We start from the raw sequence: 25034 nt of genomic DNA, 5'->3' as shown, positions 1-25034 counted from the left end.
AAAACAGAACAGAGATTAACTTCATAAATAGTCCCTTCTATCATGCTGCAGACACTGTTATAAGCTCATTTCTTTCACAATAGGACAACTTTTCTAGTTCACTGATCAATCAATGCCAACAGCAGAACTGTTTTCTCAGCGATGGAATTTAATTTTAGAAACAATCGGTTGGGTTTTCAATGGAACAGCTCAAGTCAGGTGAAGTGACAAGCAGGCAGGGAAAGGAGTTTATAACCATTGTGACAATCAAATATGACATCGCCTAGGCAATCTTGTGCAATACAAAAAACCCTGCATTTGTAAAAAACAGGCTAAGACAAAAAATTGAGCTGAAGCGATGAATAGGATGAAAAGAGAGGTTTTCACATGAAAAAAAGAGTATCCTCTCAGAAGATTCAGTAGTAAAACAGGTGAATAAAGATGCTTGGCTATGGAAATTAATGTTGGTACATTATTAATACATAGGGTGGAGTGGCAACAGTCCGAGGGTGTTTTGGTATGTGGGCATAGGCTACAGGGGTACAAAGGAAGTGAATTACTGTGATTTTGCAACTTAATATTTGTCAGCTAAGTCCTATGAGCAACTGTACACACATTTCCCAGCAAGCAAAGGAGACTAGCCAAGACCAGCCAGAACTCTCACAGTGGTTTGGGGAACAATTTTACAAGATTATAATCAGCAACACAACTTCTAATGCTCTTGCACATAGACAAAACCCTCTGTTCTCAACTCTTCCTTCCCAAGGTACTTACTTTCAGTACCTTGCCCCAGGAACTTACTATTTTTAATTTGTTCTCTACCTAACTTCGTGCTTTCCAGACTCCTTCGTAAGCAAATATCATTGATTTTTTTGTAGAGAGGAAAAAATGTGGGAAGTTTGCTGTTCTTTTGGCACATCCAAGTGGTCCAATGAGTGACTCAGCCAGTGCAAAGCTGGGGCGGGGGGGGGATCTGGGATACTTTCTACTTTAGGTGGCAGTAAGCTATTAAGTTGATTCAACTGCTCCCTTTGCTAAATCACTTCATTTCTAAGGGTCTCTGTGTGTTCAAAAGCTTGTTTTTCCAGCATATGTATTTACCTGTCCAATAAAAGGTATTAGCTTTCTTATAATCCTTTTCTCACAGACCACGGCAAAGTTACAACATCATGAATAGCATCAGAAAAAAAGTTTAGGTTAAGACTACAAAATCTCAGAGCAAAATAAAGAGCCTGTGTGAAGACAGCTGAATAATTATTGAGAAGGATCACAAGCTCACATGAATGTTTCTGGAAAAGCCCAGGTCCAAGATCAGTACAATCTATTTTGTACGGTAACGCAACTAAATTTGAGAGAAGAAAAAAACAAGCCAGAACATTGGAGAGTAAGGGATAATAGCAGACTGACAAACAGCAGTCAGCTGAATCAGAAATGCAGAAGATAGCTCAGTATCTCTTCAAATCACTCTGCAGCCTGCCTTCAAATATTATTTTAAGTATGTCAGACTCAGTGAGGTCAGATGATGGCTCTAGTTGTTTTAGTCTGAGGGATTTTTGTGTTTTCCCTTAGGTAACCGATACTGACTGCCAGTAGAGGCTTGTTACTTTCTAGATGAGACAACAGTGTAAACTAACATACAGTTTCCTAACTCCAGTGGGAAAAATCTAGGAAGCACGTATGACACATTAGTGGGATCCAAATGTTGTACTTCAATCAGCTCCATGCTGGGCCATTGGGAGCCATCAGGTTTACAGAGCTATCATTAGCAAAACAGGACTGCTCATCTGTTAGCAAAGCTTTGTAAGAAACATCTCTGAATTTCCAATGTGGAAAAGTCTCAGTCAAGCTGCACAGATGTAAGCAACAACTGAGTCTGAGAAAGGTAAACTTTTACTATGAACAATAATGTGCAAAAAGGTTATAGAAGCCAGCACAACTTTCTGCTTGAACGTGTCTCAAGTGTGGGCATCTGCCTCTGACATGGCCACTCCAGGCTCTCCTTAGAGGTAACAGAGAAGAATAAGTACTTTTAGGGTAGGACTCATCCAATCTATTCTAAACATTTACTTCAGGGTAAAGCAAGGCACACTGCAGAGACTTCTAACATTTTCTATAAAGGCAACATAAGGCAGTTTACTGAGCCGAAGGTATCTACATCTCATTAGATGAAAGCCACCCACAGATTTCAGGGAGAAACACAAGATCTATGACACAAGAACCATTTTAAAACTGAATGTCAAAGTGTTCGGTAATATCATAAAATTTTTAGGGCAGTAATTTCACTTCTTAGAAAAATACCATGCTTGGCACCCAGATCAGTGTCAGGTTACTCTTGGACAAGAGTTCTGGCTCTATCTACCCAAAACCCTCCCCCTTGGTATCTTCTTTCTGTGGCGAGGTACTGGGAACCTCTCCCTGTTCCATTAAGCATGACAGCCTGTTGACAGCACATCCCTCAGGACTTCACTGTGAACTCATCAGCACAAGTGGTTTGTACTGGGTGTCTCAGTAATCAAACTTTTCACATTTCGGTTTTATTTATATATTCTCAATTTATCAAAAGCAATAAAAAGTTGACTTTTTAATGTTCCTGAAATGAAACCGGCGTGGATGTTTCATCTTTTTCACTTGTACATTAAAACACTCTGAACAGCTACAAAAGGTACATGCCTAAGTGACAATTCTGTAGCACCACGCTCAAAAGCCAAAGCAAAAAAGGAATTTAACTTTTTAACAAGCTGACAATGCCAGAAGGTCCTGGCTAAGCATTTGGGGTAGAGAGATAAGAGGCCACTCAAATTCTTGCACCCAGCTCTTTGACAGTCAGGAGACCTTACTAATATGTGGTCTGTGGCTGTCATTTGTTTGCTTTGTAATATAGTTTTCCTATCTTGGTCTGCATCACGAAATTTAATTCTTCCCTAAGCTCATTCAGAAGTTCAAAAGAAACCTCCCAAATGGAAATTATACAATGTATAAACTAATTGGGTTTTTTTAAAAAAAAAAACAGTAAGCCCTTACTCTACTACTAATTTCAAAAATCTGTAATTTTTCTTACTGCAGGCCCAGCAGCCGTTAAGAAATAGCTGAAAATTCCCTGACAAAGTAAGCTTTAAATTTCTGAAACTGGGACGGAGTAGAGGGATCTGCCCCTACCCTCTGCAGCACATACTTGCTGTTCTTTGCTGAATGAAGTTCCCAAGTGCCACAACTATCCAAACCAGATGGACAAACAACTGTGGCCAAAATTAAACAGCAAAGCAACTTCAAGTATTTGTTTCAACTACCTTATTTCTCATACCTGCAAAAGCTTAATGCAAGTACACAAAAGCAGCTGTGTTCAACAGCTAGGAATTCAATGGTTTCTGCTTCTTGATTTTCAAACCTCTGCTTCAAAGTAGGGTGGATGGGGTAGGATCAGTAATCAGGCTTACAGGTCATCAGCATTTCACAATACAAAGACTAATGCTATGAGACAAAATTTCTCAGTCAGAAAATAAATGGTGAATGCTTAGAAAACAAAATTTCCTTATTAGGGTGGTGGTAAAATTGAGGGAGTTGTCATCAGAGGAAAATGTAGCCCTGCAATTTCAGGATTAGAATATGAATTAGAGCATTCTCTAGATGCCAAGCTATTAGCTCCTAGGTCAAAGACAAAAAGGTCCTCTCTGTTCAAGATTTTTGTGCTCAAAAAAGTCTTAGCAGCATCCGCTTTCTCTTGTCCGACAAGGCTGGGTTCTGAAGACTTGTGTGTACTTATGCTGAAAAACAGCAGGATGTAAGACTTTCCATATTAATCACGAGGATTAGACAAAGTAATGCCAGGCACGGCTAATAGATTTGGGAATGAGGAAACACTTCAAGTTAGAGCTGCACTCAAAAATCACTAGATAATTGTTGGATCTGTAGAGAAGGCAGAGTCCTTTCTTTAGACTCACCACTAGTAGGTGTAAGTGGGTGTCATCTCTGGCTCTGAGAATGGAGAATAGGAAAGAAGATGAATAAAGAAAAATGAAGCAAAGACTGAAAAATTGTGAGAAATCAGCCATATCATCATTATTTCCTCCTAATGCACACAGCCACACACGCACGCAGACATTTATAATTGCTTTATCAATATGAGCTTTGCTGACCATTTCAAATCCAACCTATGCCTTAAAACAGGTAGCGTACGTGCTCAGAAGACAAATATTCACTTGAGCAGGAAAACATAAGACCAATTCAACAGAGCAGATCATACATTTTTAACCTCATAGCACGGCAGGAAAATGCTTTAAACCTGTAGCAAGTCAATGAGAAATCTTCCCTACTGGTAAGCACAATAGCAGCCATCCATTTCAATAGAAGTTTATCAGCAGTGAAACCTGACCGAGATAAATGACGAAGCTGTTGAGCCACAGCCTGCTTCTGCCTGCTGCAGGCTGCCAGATAAAATGGGAACAAAAGCTCCCTGCTGTACCCCCTACCAGTCTCCATTAACCCCTGCTGATGCTTTATTATCATCTGGGGGCTCCAGAACAGCATAGCATGAATCAGTGTGTAAAAAATAAATAATAAAAGCTCGTATGTAGCACAAACAAACCAGAGACGTAGCTTGCAAGAAACATTCATTTTGGTAGCACTGCAATTAAATAATGGTTCTGAGGAATTCCACATACGGGGCGGGGAGGGAAGCACAGTGTATGTAAAATCATGTACGTAAAAACTACTTAAAGGCAAGTACACAAACACGTTTCTCTCGCTTTTACCCCCCTCCACAAATATATACAAACACATACAGGCAAAGCGGGGACCAGGCACATATTCTGATGTCTTCATGTCCAATTCCAAGTTTCATCTTTTGATCCTGTCACAAACATCCTCTTTGTTGCACCTCCTCCAGTGTCCATTCTCCAAAGGTAAGTTTTAAACATTTACTGAAGGTCAAAGCTTCTTCTACTAAACTGATATAAAAAGTGGATGGGAAGGGCAGGGAAAGTGTAACAAATCTCCTCAGGATTCATGGTTGCCATAGGAGAGAAAGGCAGTGGGACAAAAAGCAAAGACTTGAAATGTTAGTCATATTTTCGCTAGATTTAGATGGCATCACTGCAGCCTGAGATTTCTGCAGCCTACCATAACAAAGTCAATCTCTCATAAAAGATTACAGAGAGGCCACACAAGATCCTGGGGAAAATTTGCTAAGATTCATCAGTAAAGAACCTCACCACTACATCTGCATTACTTAGCACACTGGAGGCAGGGGGAGGGGGGGGAGAATCTACTTTAGACTGAACCATTCTCTTGGACGAACACCTCCTCTTCATCCTACAGAGCCTTTCCATGCTTTATTAATTACAGAAGCCACACTGAACTCACACTCTGATCTATCACTACCAGAGGTCATCGATTTTCAACCCATTTCTGCTCCTCTGCGGTGAAGTTAGCAAGCAGCAATATTACATCTAAGGAAGAACACGTAGTTTTTCCTAAAGCTAATGCAACAAGCTAACAGACTAAAGACTCCCCAGACCTTCAGGGAATAGAATGGCCTCAACACAGGAAAAGAGAGAGGCTGTATGGGTTCAGTCCAAAGGTCCACCCATCTCAGTATTCTGTTTCAGAGAATAATCAAAACTTACACTTACAGAACAGGATAAAGCAAATCCATACTGAAACTTTTCAAGACGACTCTTTTGTTCTACAGCAATTTACAGTTCAGTGATTTGTGGTTCAGAAGGCAATTCTATTTTCTAGTAAACTGCAGTGGAATTCCCTTCCACAGACTTACCCAGTCTTCCCAGTAGCATATGTAGCTTTTAACATCCACAACCATTTCCACAACTTCCCACATGCTGTTTGAAGATCTATCTGCTTTTGTTTGTTCTGCACCCATCACCTGCCAATTTCTTCTATCAAAAAAGGTGTGTGGGTGCAAGTCCTGTTCACCTTATCCATAATTTTCTTGATTTTATAGATCCGTGTCACATAGCCCTAAATTAACACCTTCTGCAATAAAATTTTAAAAACCCAAATCCTCAAACAAAACTAAAATCCAAAACCACCAAAGAAAAACTGTGGGAGAATTTCTTCTCTGTTGCTTTAAAGGCTTTACCCAGAGACTTTTTCAAGATTTTCTGCACACCGGTAAGAGTTAACAAATGTTAACTTGTTATAAAGAGTAACAGCAGTAAAATCATAACTCTAACACTTGGAGCCTCATAGAAAAAAACCCAACTAGTAATTCTGAAACCTTAAGATGATGAATCTTCTCCCATGCCCTGCATAGATGTTACATGACAACCTGGAACAAACTCATTCTGCTGGCTCACATTGGTTTAAAAACAATGAAATGGAAATTGTCCTAGCTGACTTTGTGCCAGATCAGATATCTTCTGTCCTGCCACAGACATTGTAATGTTGGCATAAACATTATATCATGTGTTCTAGTCAGTTTGACCAAATTGCAGCAAGGAGCTCACGCCCGATCTAGATGAAAATTTCTATCACAAACTGATCCAGCACTGAACAGAATCATTATTCATGAATACAGAACCATGGTCTGAGTAAGACTGAAATGCATGAAAAAAACCTCAGTGTTTTGGCAAGCATGAAAGTGGAGAATGCCTAACTTTCCTTTCGCAAAGCACATTCAAATCCAAGACAGTATCAGGGCTGAAGTGCTCAATCTGTTATAAATAAATCTCTAGGCACAGCTAAGGCTCTTTTTGCCCTCTTTTCTCAAAGCTGGTACAATGTTAGCTGAATTACAGACTATAAATCTTGTTTTCAGGACACAGAAAACTGCGCTCCCTGGGGCTCTCCCAGGGAGTGCTTCAAAGCAACTCACCTTGCAGGACTGGAGTTGACTCCGAAGGAGAACAAAACAGTTATGTGACCTCCCAGCACAACACTATGACTTCACACTGACTTATTGGGAGTTAGAAATAAATAAAAACTATTTCATAAGGCTAGAGAAGATATTGTGCCTAAGTGCTGAAAATTATTTGCAACAGTAAGGAATGACTAAGGAAAGCTATAATTCATCAAAAGAAAGGTAAATCTACAAGGATATAGCAAAGGTAGATGGTGCTACCATGCACCAGGTAGTAGCCAAGTCTCCTACTTCCAGATAAACTTCTGCCTTTTGATAGTAAACTGAACAAATACTAAACAAAATTATTTTCTCAAAGACTGACAGAGATAAATGTCAAATTTGTTCCATAAGTGTTATATAACAAAATAAACACAAGATTTTCAATGTGGGATAGAAGAAAAACAGCTTGCTTTTTTTTTTTTCCTTCAATTAAAAGTTTCAGCAGAACATACCAGAAAGAAAGGAAAAATCTATCCCCTTACTGGAGCCCTAATAAAACAAGGGAGATAGAAAGTATAGAGGATTTATGAGAGTACAAATAATTATATGTGAAATGGGATTTCTTTAAAATATGTTGTACTAGCATCTAAGCTGAGCAACACAAAGAATGAAAGATAAATTTTTTTAACCTACAAACATTACTCCCAGTAAAAAGCTTTTTTCCCTGATGACCTAAGAATTGACTTATTTAACAAATTCTTATCACCCATTCTTAAAAAGAGGGATCTACTACATGGATATAATTTCCATTTTACACACAGAAGCTGAATTGTTCCTTAAAGCACAAATCAACCATTACCCCACTGCCCTTTTGGGCTCTATCAGAATTTGAACACCTAGAAAAGTAGAGTAACTCCATGGAATTAAAAATGCAGATGCAATTACAAACCTCTATTTTGTCCGTTTTGGCATCTCCCCAGTATATTTTGCTTTCGGCATAATCCAGTGCCAGGCCATTTGGCCAGCCAAGCGAAGTATTCACCAGCACAATTCTGTCTGAGCCATCTAGCGCTGCTCTCTCGATCTTTGGGATTTCTCCCCAGTCAGTCCAGTACATGTACCTGCAAAGGAAACAAAATCTTAAGAATCTTAAGATTTAAAATCTTAATCCAAACTTCCAATATTCACACAGCTTCTTCTGGACTCCCGTTCCCCAAAACCACATTGCACACAGAACGGTACATTTATAAGCCAAATGTATTTCCTCACCTAACTAAGGATGCCCAAACCATTCAGAAAGCATCGATGTGTAAAAAAACTGTCCCTTTACATGAAACTCCTGTATCAGTCTGCTCAGCAAGACAACATAAGCAGTGCTATAGCTAGAATAAACAAACAGATCCACACAGTCCCCCAAAATATTTTTTAAAAGGAGAACAAAACAAAGACATGGCTTTGTTTTATTCTCCCACATGGCTACCCAGGTGGTCAAAACAGAGTAGTCCCTGTGCCTCAGAGCCTTATCTTTCAAAGAATTCCAGTATCGAAGGCTCAGAAGTTTATCATTGCATCCCATTATCTGCATAAAGGTAGACAGAGGTATCTTCTTTATATGACTAATACTTAAAAAAATGCTCACAAACAGCTCCTCACCCAACCATGGGATCCAGCACAATAGCTCTGGGTTCTTCCAGGTCTTCTGATATTAAGATTTTTCTCATGGTCCCGTTAAGCCTTGTCACTTCAATCCGGTCTGTGCCAGTGTCAGTCCAATAGAGATTTCGGGCAACCCAGTCCACAGCAATGCCATCAGGATGCGCGATCTGCGCCGTGACAACAAACTGACTACCTGACCCGTCGACGAACGAGCGGCGGATGGCCCTAACTTCATCATCGGTCCAATAGATGTATCCTTCCAGGGGATCAAAGTCAATGGCGATGGCGTGACGGATGTCCTCCAGTGGCAAAACAATGTCAGTAAAATCTGGGGTGTCTAAGGAAATTCGCCTCAAATCTGTCCGGCGGGCTAGAAGCAGGAGTTCAGTGGCACCTACATGAATAAGGCAAAAACACAACCATCTTACAAACACTGTGCAGTAAGCCTGTAAAGAATGAACCTGATTCTGTACCATTTGGTACAAGCCAGTCCAGCTGCCTTGATTTCACAGGACTTAACCAAACTGATGGGCACCAGCAGTGAATTCACTCCAGGGCTTCAAAGGTGAGGTTATTCTTCTGCAGAACAAGTCAGATGTGTTTACAGAAAAAAATTCAGTGGTCATGTTGGACACATTTTCTATTGATATCATTCCCTCCAAAGGTAGTGAAATACATATGCAGTGACTGTGCTGCTATTTTATGCAAATCAACAGATGGCCTGCAGCCTCTTAGATGAAAAATTAATTATATAAATAATTTACTGACTGTTTGCTATTGTTGGTATAGGGGACAATCATGACAAACAAGCTGCGTGTTTCAACACTATCCTTAGAAGGAGAAAAAAAATGTAACACAGAACTCCACAAGTAAATCTCCTTTGAGAAACTCCAATCAGAGAAATCAGTTTTGGGAACTGATAACCGTCCAGCGACCACACAATGCAGGAGAGCTGTCAGCTTCTCCCATAGTGGTTGAGCACAAGCTTATTGAAGACATGAAGATAAACAACAGTGTGTCTTATAAAGTGATTTTGAGCTGAAGCATACAAAAGCCATGCTGGCTTTTAGGTCAAAAGTCAGAATCACAATAAATAACTAAGATCAGCTCGCAGTGCAGAAGATGTTTCCACGTAGGGCAACACAAGCTGTTTAATGGTACATGTGCTGGGCATCTGATCAATGACAGATGTACTTACTGTCTATTCTAATTCATTCTCCTTTTCTATTCTATGTCACTAGATTTCAATGTAATGAAGGATAAACAACTACCACACCCCATTCCAATTAAATTGGCTTATCAGTTTGGAGTCTCAAGGAGATAAGAGCAGCTTGGGCCTCAGGGAAGACTGAGCTAAGGTGAAAAATGTGTGCATCCTAAATGCAGGGAAAGTGTGTTGCAATGGCTCTCCTCAAACAGTGCGGGGAAAGGGTTTGGCAGGGACTGATGTAGGTGTGAGGACAGAAGGAGGGGGTGGGGGGAGGTTTAGGAAAATAAACACATCAACACAGCAGCGAAAAAGAGCCATCGCCAAGCCACATTCTGTCCATGTCTTGATCTTGATCTTACAGAGGTAAAAATAAGGGCTAGAAGACTGAAAGAGCAACAACTAAAGCAAGTAGGTTGCTGATGAAAAAAGAATTTTGGTGTCTGATGCCAAATTTCTTTTTAAAAAAGTCAGTAATTGTTGTTGGTGCTAGATGAAATCTCACTGCGTGCCAAACCTTGGAAAGATGCCAAAGCAGCCACTGCTTCATTTACAGCAAGTTTAACACATTAGGAAAGATATCTGAGGCACTTCCATGCTGCTGCAAGAAACAGCACTTTTCAACAACAGAAGTTGAGAATATTATTACAAGTGTTCCCGATTGGCAGTCCAGAACGGATTCAGGTCAGCTTTGGGATCCTGTGTCCTAAAACACCTTGTCTTCAGAAACACATGTACATGCTACTCAATTGTTCTTCTAGCGAATAACTCTTATGCATTAATTAATATCAGGAAGGGGGAACCTGTAATTACATGTCTATGCATCCTTCAAAATAATGTAAAGCATGTGACATAGCAAATGGAAAACAGGCCTGTTAGTAAGATTTTTTAATAATTACAGAAGCAATTGATCTTGTCACAACAGTCTATATGTACATCTGTATTTGTTGCTACTAAGTATATCAAACAACTCAGCATCAAGATCCTATCATTCAGCTGCATTTTGGTCATATAAAGTATTAATGCATAACTAATCGCTCCTATTTAGGCTCAAGAAAGAAAGAAATCCCTAGTACTTTCTTTTTTACTAACTTCACAGTCATTTATCCAACTTACCTTTTAACCAAGACTATGAAAATCATATTAAAAACCCAAACAGTAACACTTTTTTCGCATTATCTAGTAAAACTAAGGTTGAGAAAATGCACTAACCTGAGATTTTTAAACAGTTAAAAAGCTATATATATATTCTACCACACAAAGAAAAAGTGTAAGGCATAATTTAAAAATAATTTGTGTGCTCTAGCTGTAGTTGACAGTCATTTTGAAGACCTGATGTCAGGTCCCCAGAAAGACTCGGTTAAGTACAATCATGCCTTTGCTGATACTCACCCTTAAAATTGACCAATTGACCTTCCAATTCTTCTCAAAGATGACCCATTTCAACAGCTTCAGTATCCTGCTTTCGGGTTGCAACACTGCTGCTTAGTCAAATAACCCACTGTGTCTGAACTACAATTCAGCATCGGGAAATGACTGGCTTTCAGCTAACCCGTGCTGCACTCTGGATCCCTGAGCTAAGAATTTCATGGTCTTTATCTGGGGACTTGGCTAACATTCCAGCCCCCAATCAAACACCACCCCCACCCCTCCAATTGAGCAATAAAAAGCTTAAAGCTTACTTTAGAGCGATTACCCACCCATTTGCAAACAGACACCTCAGCTGCTTAGTTAGATCACCAGTCATTCCAGGAAAAAAAAAAAATAAATTGAGTAGCAGAGAAGCATCTCACCTCAAAGTAGGTTGAGGGAAAGATTATTCTGAATGCCTTCACACCTGCCCTGACAGTAGTGAAAATAGCAAATGCAAGAGCTGGGCATATTTACGGACTGATCCTGTTATCACCTTGATAGAAGTCAAAGAAAAAAGGTGGTCTCAAAACTAAAACAATTTGCTCAGCTGTACAAAGTTTATCTGGCTACGCACTGATCCACCACTCAGATGACTGCTCAAGGTACACAAGGTTGCCAGGACATAACAGAATCAATCAATTTTGTTCACTTCTATTCCAAAGACCAGTTACGATGCAAAAGCTGAACTGTGACACCAGGATCTCCAGACTTCTTCACTCTGTCTCTCCAAGAAAATCCCTGCCTCTAATGATGAGCAAGATGGAGAGCACCATGGGGATGGAATCATATATCAGGGGGAAAAAAAAAAAAAAAAAGGAATGAAAAGACAGGAAAAGATAATGCAGGTTGCATGCCAGCATCATTTTTTTCTTTTCAATCTATCAGCACTTACTGGGAGAGACTGGAATGAGCCATGAACATATACAACACCTTAAACCTCAACTGGCTCAACCCTTTCAAAAGGTGCATGGAGGCTGCAACCAGAGCACTGACCTGAGGCAGTTTTTCCTCTAGACACCTTGGACTGCTCATACAAGGATGAAGTGGCCTAGACAAACACGCAGAGACTTGGAGCAGAGCTTACTGCCCATGCTGCTGTCCTCTGTCTAACTACTGGTGATCTCCACTGCACCCAACACAAGCATGCCTGAAGACCCAAGTGCATCTCGAATCTGTATGGTTTTGAATTTGAACCTATCGACTGCTGGGTTTGAGGGCAGAGACCCTCACCAGGTATGCCGGGGTGTGTGCTCACAGCCTATAAACACTGGCAAGGCACAGTAATTCAAAGTCAGGTCCTTCTGCCTACCCTCTGTGCCGGTCTCCAACACAGTCCTAAGTGCTCTTAGCAACCCGTAATTATAATTTAAAAAAAAAAAATCCCTCCTAAACTATTCAAACTGGGGACCGAGCTCAAGATTCTTTGTAGCAGTGCCTCAAGTCATGGGGTATTGAGGATAGTTAGCAATTTTTCTAAAATCAAGTCCCTTACTTAAGATGTCTAAATATGGACATAAAAGCTGTACTCCAGACTCTTTTTTGAGAGCTTTAGCCTACTTTTATTAAGCACTTTGAAAGCTGGGATTACAAGCTCATGGATGGTGCATTACATTAGTCCTGGAACTAATACTTTCCTCAAAAAGTCACTATTAAAAAATCAAAATAATTTAAATCTGTGTGCTAGCTGAAGTCAAGGGAAGGGGGAGAAAAGGGGAAACAGAGCGAGCATGCAGATACATGCAATGGCATAGCTTTAAAGTCCAATGTCTAATGCCCTGCTAACCTTTACAATTCATTACATCTTCTCTATGATGTACAGGCCTCAGACATTTGTAAGTTATTGAACTTTCAAACCATCAGTGGTTGCTGAGGCTAGTACAGCTACACAGACATACACTCAGGAATACATACATAAGAAGTGCTAGACCTAGGGCATGTATAATGCATTCTCTGTATCTGAGAAATCAAGATTATTAATACATCCTCAATAGAAATCTCACATATTTGACTAAAATATTTCTTACCTAAAATGTCTTTCCCCAGTTATAAAGTCACTATTGTTAGAGAGCCCTTGATTCTACAACACAAACAAGATTTTTTCATCTAGAAAACCTCAACCTTAAAACTACAAAGGCAGAAGGCCATGCATCTGAAATTAATCTTTCTTTTTTTTTTTTCCCCCTTTAAAAGAAATGAAAGAATTAGGGTGTTAAATTAAACATCTTTATCTGTGCAGTCAAATCAGGATTCTGGCTACTCTCAACAAAGCAAATGACCCACTAGCCAGCACTAAATTGCAAAAGGAAGTGCAAATTTCTGATTACTGCCTCCAGGCCTTAAGGGAAGTAGAATGTGAGCGTCCACAGGCAAAATAAAGACTCTTTTCCCAGAAGAGAATGGAACGGCCAAAGCAGGACTGAAATGAAAGTCTGAAGCAGTGCTTTTTCTTCATGAGGAAACTTACATCTCTTTGTTTAACTGAAGTCACCATTGGTCTTCTCAGTACTAACCACACATCCATATTGGTAGTAGCAAATGGGGAGAATTAATATAATTCACTACAGGGAAAGATTGGTAGTAGCAAATGGGGAGAATTAATATAATTCACTACAGGGAAAGACACAAGCTGAGCACATGGATAGGGAGATCTTCCAGCACTAATAAGAATGTAACTCCAATGACAAATTTGTAAGACAAACCTATATTTTGTTATAAAAACAACTATCAAACAGGTCATTTAAATGTAGCACTGCCAAACTCAGAACAGCAGTGCCTATTATACTGAAAAAGAGAAATCCCAGTATGTCCGGCAGAAGAGGACAATAAATTACCAATAATATGACAACAGTAGGTAAAAGCTCTCTGGTAGAAGTGCCTGGGTGCTCAGACAGGACTCTTGGCTTCAGACATTACTCACTGAGGAAGAGCTGGCCATGAAAACTGATTATTCTGCCTCTCTTTTCTTTGAGGCATAGGGATTTACAAACTTTCACCTAGGCAGTGGGGGAGCCATGAGCTTGCCACAAGCCCCCATCTCTGTTATTTAACTGTTTTGTTTTGTAACAGCAATAGAAATTAAGACATGAACAACCAGCCGGTATTATCAGTTACTAGAAAACCAGCTAATTTTATTCCAAGCTATCACTCTTTCCTGAAAGACTATGGAAAAGTGTTTCTAAATGGAGGGCGGGGCGGTATTATATTCATAGCTCTCACAAGAAATGGCAAAACTCGTCTAAGGTGTGATGAAAAGAAACCTACAAAAAAATGGAGAAACTAACATGGGTAGAAAGGGGAGGGAAGAAAAGATTTCCTATAAACCAAGATTATTCAAAAATGCTAGGTTGTCATGGAAACTGCTCAGGGAGGGTCAGCCAGCCTCACCTTTGGCTGCAAGGATCATCTGTCAATGCCAAAGCACTGCAAACACCACAAACACACACTCAAAATTCACCCGTCAAAATCTTTCCAGTCCAGGCCGGTGCTCTCAACAGCACAGCATGAAATGAAGTTCTCTCCTCAAAGAGGCTCCTTTCACCATGAAACAATTCGGTTTAGGAACCAGCCTGATTTTAGTCTACTGCTAGAAGACAAAACCACCTTAAAAAAGAGAAATTCTTAGCCTCATTTTTCACCTTTCTTCACCTGTAAGTCGCCCCTCCCTCCCTTCTTCCCCCCCAGTCAAGTACATGTTCTAATTGCAAATGGAGATTTAATCACTCAGCGTTTCAGCACAATAGATATATACTGAAATGATCGAAGGTATAAATGTTCAGTTGTCAGGGTTCAGCTCTACTTTCACAGCAGATACAGTGAACAGGCAAGTACAAAGGGAAAAAACAGCCCAAGAAACCAAAAGCAACCCCCACCCCACACACCTGAAAAAGAGAAAATAAATTTAATTCTCCAAAGCCACTGAGCAGCCTAAGAAAGGAAGTCAATACACAAACATGTACAGATTTACATCTCAAAATCTGGTCTGTGGCTACGCTGGCTCTGACTGCCATGCTCTCCTCCCTTCTCTGCATCAGTAATTGCAGCCTTTGCAACTACGAGAAGAAAGTCCAGTGAACCTCTGCCTTGAAGAGCTCTGGAAAGTTGTAGTTCACTAGCAGAAGCCCTAAGCCTACCCCGCACCTCTGTTCAGTGAGAGGAGTCAAAAATATTTCATTATCTTGGGGTAAGCTCAGCTCTAAATGCTGAACCTGAAGCTCCTCCACGTTCCTCCCAGAAGTCAGCTCTTTACAGCATCACAGAAGTTAAGTGAAACCAACGGATCTGATGCATACTTTGAGTAGGTTGTTTCACTTGGGTTATGTGCTAACTCGTTTCTAAGTCCAAGAAGCCATGGTATGCAACACTCACTGAGCTAAAATAAACAGAGACTCAATTTTCTACCCCCTTCCCCACCCATTTTTCTCCTTGAAAAGGGAGGGGCAGAGTGTTTTGGAAAGATGTAATAGCAGAATGGTGGTTAAAAATGTAACATTATCTCGACAAGCATAAGATAAATGAATGTTCTTGTATAAAGTTTTTTGCATACAGATAGACAACATGCTGCAGTAAATTGGTTAACAATTTCTGATAAAATGGGAGCTATATTTTGTGAGCCAAATATACTTTATGGCTGACTGGGAACATACAATTTAGCTTCTCATGTGTTCAGGGAGTGGGAGAAAAAAGCAACAGTTATAAATTCTGAGACATAAGGAATGACTGAAAAAGTGAACTGATAATTTTGAGTATCTCTGCATGAGAAAAAGTCCTGTTAATAAGGTTTTGTTGGGCTTTTTTAAAATACCATTCCTTTACTTGCCTTTGGTAATTTGATACACTAGAAAAGTGCCATTCAGCGCTTCAGCACAGGGCTGTTAAGGTCTGGGGTAGGTTGCCTCCACAAGGACATGGGGCTGAACCTGAGCAGGGAAGCAGGAACTTCTGTGATACAACGACCCATTCCTTGGAACACAGCACACAGGCAGCAAAAAGATACAGCTCCTCTTGCCTGAAGTCCCCAGCTCTTTTCTTATCAGCAGTAAGTCAAAGAGAAGCAATTTATCTCTCTGGATCTCTCCAGGGCTTGTTCCAACTGTTGTCCTTGGTCCTTCAGCCTCTGCTTCCTTACCTTTCTACCTCGGCTTGGCAAGTGACCAAACCTTTACCACTCCTTGTCCCCCACATGGGCTTTTTGTGCAGCTTTGCTTTTGGAAACATGCCTGTATTGGGTCACAACCACTTTAGCTATCTGCTGCCACAAAGGAGTTTATCTGTGTGTATCAAGTATTTTTAAAAAAAGCACATGAATTTGTGTCACATTCTCACTAAATATGACCAACCCAGAGCAGTATTATTAAAGCTTGTTCCTTGTACTGGCAGAAATGGAAGAAAAACATCTTGCACACGCATCAGTAAATACTTACAAACAATTCTGCAAGGATAAACTGGGAGCTGCTTTCGAGTTTTTCACATAAAAGCAGCAATTTATTTTAACAAGGTTCACACAGACACAAATAGCCACACAAAAATAATCAACAGAGAGCATGAAATAGCATGAAATTAAAGAAAATACTGAACAGCAGTTGACAAGCCTAGGAGAACTTTTAAAATATAAAGTGACGATTTAAGAAAAATTATTTCTGTATACATTTTATTTAGCCTATTTACAGTAAGTTCTGCTGCATCCTTCTGTTTCTTCCTCCATTTACTTTTGTCAGAGAGAGACGATCTGCATAGAAGATGGTTATTTATGAGCAAGCTAATTATCTCCCGGTGTTTATTTTGATCCTGTTACTGTATTACAGCAACCACAGCACGTCACAAGACCTATACTTACAAAATATAACAGTTTAAAATCACATACATTGGCCCACGAGACACTAAAAGCCATTTTGGGTGAGCACTTGCAGCCCTAAATCTCGATCACGTCTTGAGCTTGAAGGCTGAAACACTTTCAACACCTCTAAAAACATGTCATTCTTTTCAGTTCCTTTCTAAAGATGTAGGTGCCCCACTTTATGCATGTGAACCAAAAAAGTTTCCAGGTGTATGTGTCTTAAAAATTCTTCTTAAAGAAAATAAAGGGAAAAAAAGAATTGTGTTTGTTGTACAATCCTACTAGCCAAATACTAATTCATGAACAATAATGTTAGAAACATTTTGGAAACAGAGGATGTAGGTATCATTTTCTTTAAGAAAAGGGAGCGGAACCCCCAAAAAACTTGCAGGGCATTAGTGACAGAGACAGAATTGCAACCTAAATTTTGTAACCGGAGGTAACCTGCTGTTCAGCCATGAGACTCTCTTCTTTTTTGAAAAGTAGAGGGCATTTTCCAATTTCCATTTCCACACTTTTATCTGCACTGCAAAAGCATGCATGATTTCACAATTTGCCACCCCTAACGCGCATTATGTAGTGAAGCTGGAAGAACCCCTTTCCCTCCAAAAACTACTTTGTGCTTAATCTAAAAGGATTTTTTAAAAACAAAGCCTACCATCTTTGCAGGTCTTTCCATTCTCAAGAAGTTTCACACCAGTGGGACATGCACACTGATAAGAGGGCTTGGTAGGAGACATCAAACACAAGTGGGAGCAGCCACCATTATTAATTCCACATGGGTTTGTAGCTGTTAAACATAAATCACACAGATTAATGCTTCTGATAATGGATGACCTCATCTCATGTGTTAAGACATATACAGCATTTGAGTGGTAGAATCGGTGGCAGCAACACAGATTAAAGAAGGAAATGATAAACACAGAACAAGGAAAAATTAATTCCAAGTGTTGAGTAGCAGGGTATTTATGGTACCAAAATGCACGGATGTTGAACTTTTCCTTTCTTGGGAAAGTAGCACTTAGCTCTAAACAAGAGCCTTGTTTCAGCTCTGCTCTTCTCATTTTCACAAACTATTCAGCAGGTCGGTGCTGAATGTATAGTAGGTTGCATATATAAATCCAAAACGCAAACAGTAAATTAACACAATGGTTAAGACACTGGTTATTACACAGAGCTAGTCTTGTTTAATATCATCAGCCAAATTAACACTACTTTCCGTTCAGGAACTACTACTTGGAAAAAATAAAAATACCATTTTGCCTAAAGTTATGGCACATGAAACAGAAAAAGGAATACGACAACAGGATAAATGTGGCAGGCAGAAAAGAAGCAATAGATATCTTTTTGCAGTTGAAAAAACAATGTCGAGAATATTTGGTTTCTCTTTGGGTCTTTTCCCAATCTCTGCATTGGAAAAATTGCATCATGACGCGAGCGAAGCCACCCACCGCCATACAGAAAGACTAATTAAGATTTTTTCAAATCAGTTCCAACTTGCAGTTAAAAAAAGAAAGCAAGACAGCTTACCATTTGGCTGCCTCTTTTGGCTGAAAGCATGGATATCCATGGGAGAGAAGATGTTGGAATGTATTTCACGCAGGTCCTCCCCAGAGTACTTGCTGCAGGCCAAGATCGAATGCGTGTTCCAGTCAGTCCAGTACAATGTGTCCCCAAACAGCGTCAAAGCAAAAGGATGTGGAAGGGAGCCTTTAACCACTGCTTGCCTAATAGAGCACAGGGAAGAAAATTAATGCTGAAGCACAATTCACACTACGGTTTTCCTTGAGCATAGCTTTGGTGAACAGTGTTGATCAGAACTTTCTATTTATGGGGAACAAATATAGCACACCCACTTTGGGGAATGATATGGGGGAACAACTATTTCCAGGCTGCCTAATGATGCTGAGACAGCCAAGAGATGCCAACTGAAATCCTTACTTAGGTCTGTGGCTATTTCTTAGCACCCTCTTAACACTCGATACCCGTGAGGCCCTATGTCACCATGCGCACATGGAGAGAACACCAGCTGGTTTTATGTAAGTCTAACTGCTACCTGCTGATTTATGATGTCCATCATTTTCAGACTCAGCAGATTTTAAACTGGGACAGCATTTGGTCAATTAACAGTCCATCCATCTCTTCAGTTTTCATCTTTTGAACCATCAGAAAAAAACTCTAATGGCAAATATTTTCACGATAAAGAAATCTTTAAAGTTATGTTTTAGGGTTCATTATTATGATAATTATTAAGCTATTGTTTTTTATTATAAGCAGTGCCATTAAACAGAGTTCTACTGATCTTCTGCCATGGTAATGGTATCATTTCTGAGCAAACTGGGTCACCGCCTGTCTCCAGGTTCATAAACAAAATTAAAGAGTATACCCCTATATTTTATGTATATATACAAACACATGCTCATTAGCCATCACAAAAATGCAGCACAAACATTACTGAAGACAGTTTTTCCAGGTTCTTGTGATGTAGCAGCTAATTATCTGTACCCAGGTTCCTCAGAACTAGAATTAAGTAGCTCAATTCTTATGGTTATTTTATTCAGAATCATAGAAAAACCTTAGGATGGAGAGGACCCTGGAGGTCACCTGGACCAAGACCCTGCTCAAACCAGGGCCGCACAAGTACCATTTACACAAGTGCTTCTTCTTAACCGTGGGGGTGCACTTGCGTTCCCATGTACACAAGCTCCTTCCGAACCGTGGAGATAGCCGTCCCTCTCCAGGACTGAAAGCCTAAGAGATTGATACACAGCTCTACTGCTCCTTCAAGTATAAGGTACACTATGACCACCAGCCTCCCAATTTTCTTTTTGCAGGGAAGAGAGTCATTATCTGTATATTTACTGAGAAAACACCACCACACTGTAAGCATCACTTTGCAAAGAAGTCGGTAACTGAAGTGGCTTAGTAGAGAACAAAAATACTCTTATTTTCCAAATATTTTCTGTTAAAATATAACAGAAAAGTATATTAAAGCAAGAAACTTGAAGGTGTCTTCTGCCAATGATTCTGAGTACAAAGAGACTGCAGTCATTATCGCTCTTTCACCTTAGCTTCGGGAAGAAGACGTATTATCTTTAAAGCTTCTATTTTTTCTGCTCCCAAGAAAAACACATACATTCCCTTACTTGTCACTCCAGTGTTCCAATTCTACACCAAACAAAATTTTCTATTTCTTGATATTTTGCACTCAAAAGTAGGACATATTATCTTTTCTTTCTTATCTCTGTCTGGAGTCAGGTATATATTTGCTTCTAATTAAATGCACCAACTAAGCATCTTACAAAAGACTATTGTAATATAATTTACAGCTGAAACCTATCAGCCAAACAGTGAAGCCAGAATGACACAACACACTCCCGTACCAAGAATAAAGGCATTCTAATTCTGTAAATATTTTTACCAACCCCACCCCCAAACACTAAATGCCTTCAGATTTGAATAATTTTAGTTTACAGCAGGCTTGGAGACTATCTAAGTCTTTATGACAAATTTACGACATTTGTCATATGGGACAGAAGCAATAAAAGTCCAAAGCTCTCACTATAACCAAACCTGCACCAAAGACAGCATTCCCATGCACACGGGAGGCCACATTTTTCTGAAGCATTCTGACTATCCTGCAATTCACTTCCAAAAAAAAAAATATCAGAAAATTTTTAAATGCCATTAGTGCCCACAAAATAAGTGGGAATAAATCTTTGAGTACAATATGTTAGACGTGCCCAACTTTCGGCCAACCATCTATTCCAATGACAATGCATAAGGTGAACTGTGACCCTTATTTAAACCAGCCCTTATCTGGAGAGATCCAGGAGCACTTCATTTGACTGCACCGTCAGCTACAGCCTTGAAGCAATTACTCTTAAACTTGTAGGACTTTTCTCAGCAGGTATAAGGTACCATCACATGAAAATGGCTTTGGGCCCAAATACAACAGCATATATTTCTTGCATCTCACTCAGGTGACTATTACCAGTAACAGGTACTCCATATCCCCCGTTCCCAGCAAGCCATTATAAGGTGATAGCTCACTGCCAATCGGCAAAACCAGCAGAGCTTTTTTCCTCTTCAAACATATTCCCCGGGCCGCAGCGTCGGCCTTGCTGAACGGCAGCCGCAGGATGTGTTTTAGCACAACAGCAGTAGGTGAGTTGTGCTAAACAAGCCTCCACAGCCTAATGGGGGAGCAGGGGGGAAAGGCTGGAGAGCCAAGGTGCTAAAAAAACAGAAAAGGAAGGGGAGAGGGAGCAAGAACTGTCTTTCTGATGGCTGCCGTGAAGCAGTTATGCTTTAGCACTATCTGTGCTAGGAATGTCAGAGCTCTAGTTTTGGCAGGTGAGAAGAGGGGTCCTGACTTCTGCGCTGACTGATTATTTATTAAATACACCCGGGGGTGAATGAAGGGGACCAGAACGTCACCCGTAGCACTCAACTGCTGCGCACAGTTGAGAGGAGCAGGCGCTTCCCACCAGCGCGTTTCACCAGCACCCGCGCGGGGTTGGGGAACAGCCACGTCTCCACTTTTCTGGCCTCGCTAATAAAGCCACCGACCTGGGTACCAGGTACGGTGCTGCAGGTGTAATTGGACTGACACGACCTGACTGCTCTTTGGTGGCAACTACCATCAGCCTCTACATTTATCAGCCCGGGCTTGATTGGAACAAGCGATACAACAGCAAAAAGCACTACATCCTATTATCCTTCACTAAGCTCTTCTGTTCTTTCAAACTGCTGTACTCATATCATTAGTCTCGTTAAAAAGAGACACCAGAGATGATGAGAAAGCAAGAGATGAGGATAAGGAGTAATGTTATTCATCCAGGAGACATCTCTAGGGCTTCAGCAACATGCAAATTGGCTACATATTAGATGGCACTAAGCACACACTAACTTTAATAATCTTCCCTGTGCCAGGCCTATAATCACACAAATTTGCCTTAAAAATCTTGATAGCAATTGACATTTAAGATGTCACCATCTCTACTCTGTTTAGTTAGCTGGGAAGGAAATGCAGAAAGGGACAGCAGAGAAGGAAGGTGGGGAGAGAAAAGGAGAGAGAAAACAAGCAGTTTCCACAGAAATTAAATTCCATCTGTGCTGCGTATCGCAATTTCCTAAATACAACTATTTATAGTATCATCATGGTAATCAGAGATGCAATTACAATAGAAACTTGTTATAATAAAGAGTTTTCCACTGCCTGAAGAAAACGTAGATCCAATTTAAATACGTTCACCTTTGTTCCATTCTTATTCTGCTAAAGAGGCCTGTGAAATACTTTGTGAAGATAAAGAAAAAGGAAACAAATAATAAACAAGTTAAAGCAGGCATTACAAAAGGGGCTGCTGAACTCTGGAACAGAGTACATACATTAAAATTCTAAGACAATCTATCCAGTTTTATACTAACAACAAAAAAGCTCCTGCTTCAGGATAATATGCACTTCAGACAAAGACTAAACTCGCTTGAAATAAAAATTGAGAGTAATCAACTGTATCACAACCAGGATTTCCTCAGTCTGCCTTTATTTTTTTCAACTAATACTAGCATTCAAATCCAAAGCTAGATTATAGCTATGAAACTTAAGAACTCTTCCCAGCAAAAGAAAGCCACCAAAAATCAAGATAATAGAAATTTAAAATAGTCATAATTAATATTTTTCCCCTAGAATGTCAATAGATGCTTTATCCAAGCATAATAGCATTTCTCCACAAAAATAAACAAACACTTTCCATTAACCAAATTCCTTCTATTCTGGCTGCATTACAGTTCTCTAATTTCAAAAACTGATCAGAACACCTGCAGAAAACCTGGGGTACTTTAGACATCCTGGCCTGTCTATCTCTAAATCATTAACATTCCAGCTTCACCGTAGCAAAACTCCTTTCAGGTGACCCCTGAAGCTGCCTGTGCTCAATCTCCAGGGCACGGTGCAAGAATTTTCACATTTAGGTTTCAATCCATTTCTCCATGTCCCTCTGGAGAATCCCGTATGTGTCACCAACCCCTATGCAATCAGACAGTGAAAAAAAAAAAAAAAAAAAAAAAATCTACTGCTGTGCCAGTCTTTGCAATCCCATTTCAAATACAACTGTGAAGACAGGGAAAAAGTTAATTCCTCTGAATACTATAGTCTTGATGCTAAAGAGTGAATATAAGAGATAGAACTCTACTGAAGCTCTCTCTTACGCCTCTAAACTCCACTCATCCAGAATAAGAAGGGTAAAATGAAGGATTAAATCAACCAGCTAGTAAGCCAGTGTGCACATGGGTAATTCAGTTGTCCAGCCTGGACGAGTGACCGTGCTGAGCAGCTCATGGCAGTAACCTTTTCCACCAGTGGGACAAGTTCTGTAGCGGGATGTACATCCACAGCCTGAGCCAGGGAGGATCAACCACCATGCCAAACAGGTTGTTCAGAAAGCACAGAAATGCCTGACGTTTGCTTGATCATTGCCACTGATCTGAGATACTTTAATTTCAGAAAGCTAATCCAAATCTCCAACAGTAAGGTACAGTGACAGAGTTACACAGAAAATGTAAATGAATTTACACATACGTACATTTACCACTGCATTTATTCCCCAGGGATCTCTGTTTCTGTAACCTGAAGAATGAACGCAAGTACCTGCTTTTTAGGATATCATAGATCATCGATCTGGGGAAATAATAATGACTAAATATTTTTAGTGTAGGTATACATCTATCTTGCTTGCTAAATAATTTGGAACATACTAATTCTGCCTGCAAAACAAAGAAGTTCATTAATGTGATACACTATGCAATGCCCATAATTAGCAGCCAAGGAAATTAAGAGTTTTAAGCAGCAAAGAACTGGAACAGGAGCATAAAATGGAGTGGACATTTAAGTTTTCATTTGAAGTTCATACGCAATAGAATGTGCTAATGATACTAAAATGAGCAGGTTTGGTGTTTGTACTGTTTGTTCTGCAAAAGTGCACACCACCACCCCTTTCTGCTGCGTTTTCTTACACCAGCTTCATTCGGGAGCGATACACATCCTTGCTGGCACCTGGATATGTGTTGGACATTATATTTCTAATATATCTAACATCATTTCTTTCCCAGGGAATACTTCCACGTAACCAGACTTGTACCCTTCTTGGGATGCCTCCTTGGTCTTTTTATTCCTGTTATGAGAAAAACCCTCTTCTGATGTGACCAAAGTAATACTGACATTATAGTTATGAACAAACATGAGAAGCAGAAACTACTTGCTTTGTTTTCATACTCCTGAATTTCAGCCATTACAAGCACAGCAAGGCACTGTAGTAAAGCATCCTATTATGCCTTAGTAGGCAATTTCATATACACTGGCAAAATTTACCATACTGGCATCCAACAACAATACAATATTTAGAGCTGCAAATTCATATCAACTAGAGGTAAAAGCTTTCTGATTAGCCTACATACTGTTGAAAAAGTCTTTAATGGATGCTCATATCTGCATTTACTGAATTTTAATTTCTTTTCCTTATGCTATACCAGATCAATTTTCAGCTAAAAATACCTGGGGGCTACATTCTTATCAGGCCTTGGGTTTTTTTTTTCCCCCCTCTTGGTATAAGAAAAACAAAACAGAAAAGTTGTTACGCTGCAATTACCATCACATCTTCCTTCATGAAGGATTAAAAATTGAAAGACCCATCTTCTAAACTTTGCTTTTAGTTCTCATCATGTTAAAGAAGGCGTAGAACAGACAGGCTTGCATGAAGCAAATTATAGTATTTTACACAAAAATGTTTCTCTCCATCTACAGATTACTTAATGCCTGAGCATTCAGGAATCGCAAGAATTACACAGCTTCGACTGGTGACAACTAGAAATATTAGCAAGTGGCTGAAGCACACACAGCACAAATCCTGCACACCATCAGATGAAGCAGGATGAAAGATCAACAGACAACCACGTAACACCACACCAAGGATGCCCCAAGGAGGGCAGGCAGCTCCGTTCCCTCAGAAGTTTACAAAGTTTCCTCTCCTGCCAACCTAACAAAAACATTTGCAAAACAAACTTGGAAAACTAAGCTGGATTTTTGCCATGAATGCTTGTTCAAATATTCCTATCAGAATACAAGCCTGGTTCTAATTACCTGAGAAAGTAAA

General features: G+C 39.9%; 1 protein-coding gene across 2 annotated transcripts in view; it reads right to left on the bottom strand.

Annotated features, from left to right (window-relative positions):
• The window catches only part of LRP6 (LDL receptor related protein 6), a 132223-nt gene that overhangs the window by 46467 nt on the left and 60722 nt on the right, over positions 1 to 25034 (bottom strand). For both annotated transcript variants that reach the window (XM_074872084.1, XM_074872085.1), the window contains 4 exons: positions 18415 to 18611; positions 17543 to 17674; positions 8429 to 8825; positions 7725 to 7896 (listed from right to left, as the gene is read on the bottom strand). In XM_074872084.1, the coding sequence (XP_074728185.1) occupies positions 7725 to 7896; positions 8429 to 8825; positions 17543 to 17674; positions 18415 to 18611 (898 nt within the window). The remainder of the gene's footprint in view (positions 1 to 7724; positions 7897 to 8428; positions 8826 to 17542; positions 17675 to 18414; positions 18612 to 25034) is intronic.

The sequence above is a fragment of the Strix uralensis genome, chromosome 5 (assembly GCF_047716275.1).
Source record: "Strix uralensis isolate ZFMK-TIS-50842 chromosome 5, bStrUra1, whole genome shotgun sequence".
Lineage (NCBI taxonomy): Eukaryota > Metazoa > Chordata > Aves > Strigiformes > Strigidae > Strix > Strix uralensis.
Note: the sequence above shows the minus strand (reverse complement) of the source record. Positions and strands in the feature narration are given on the sequence as shown.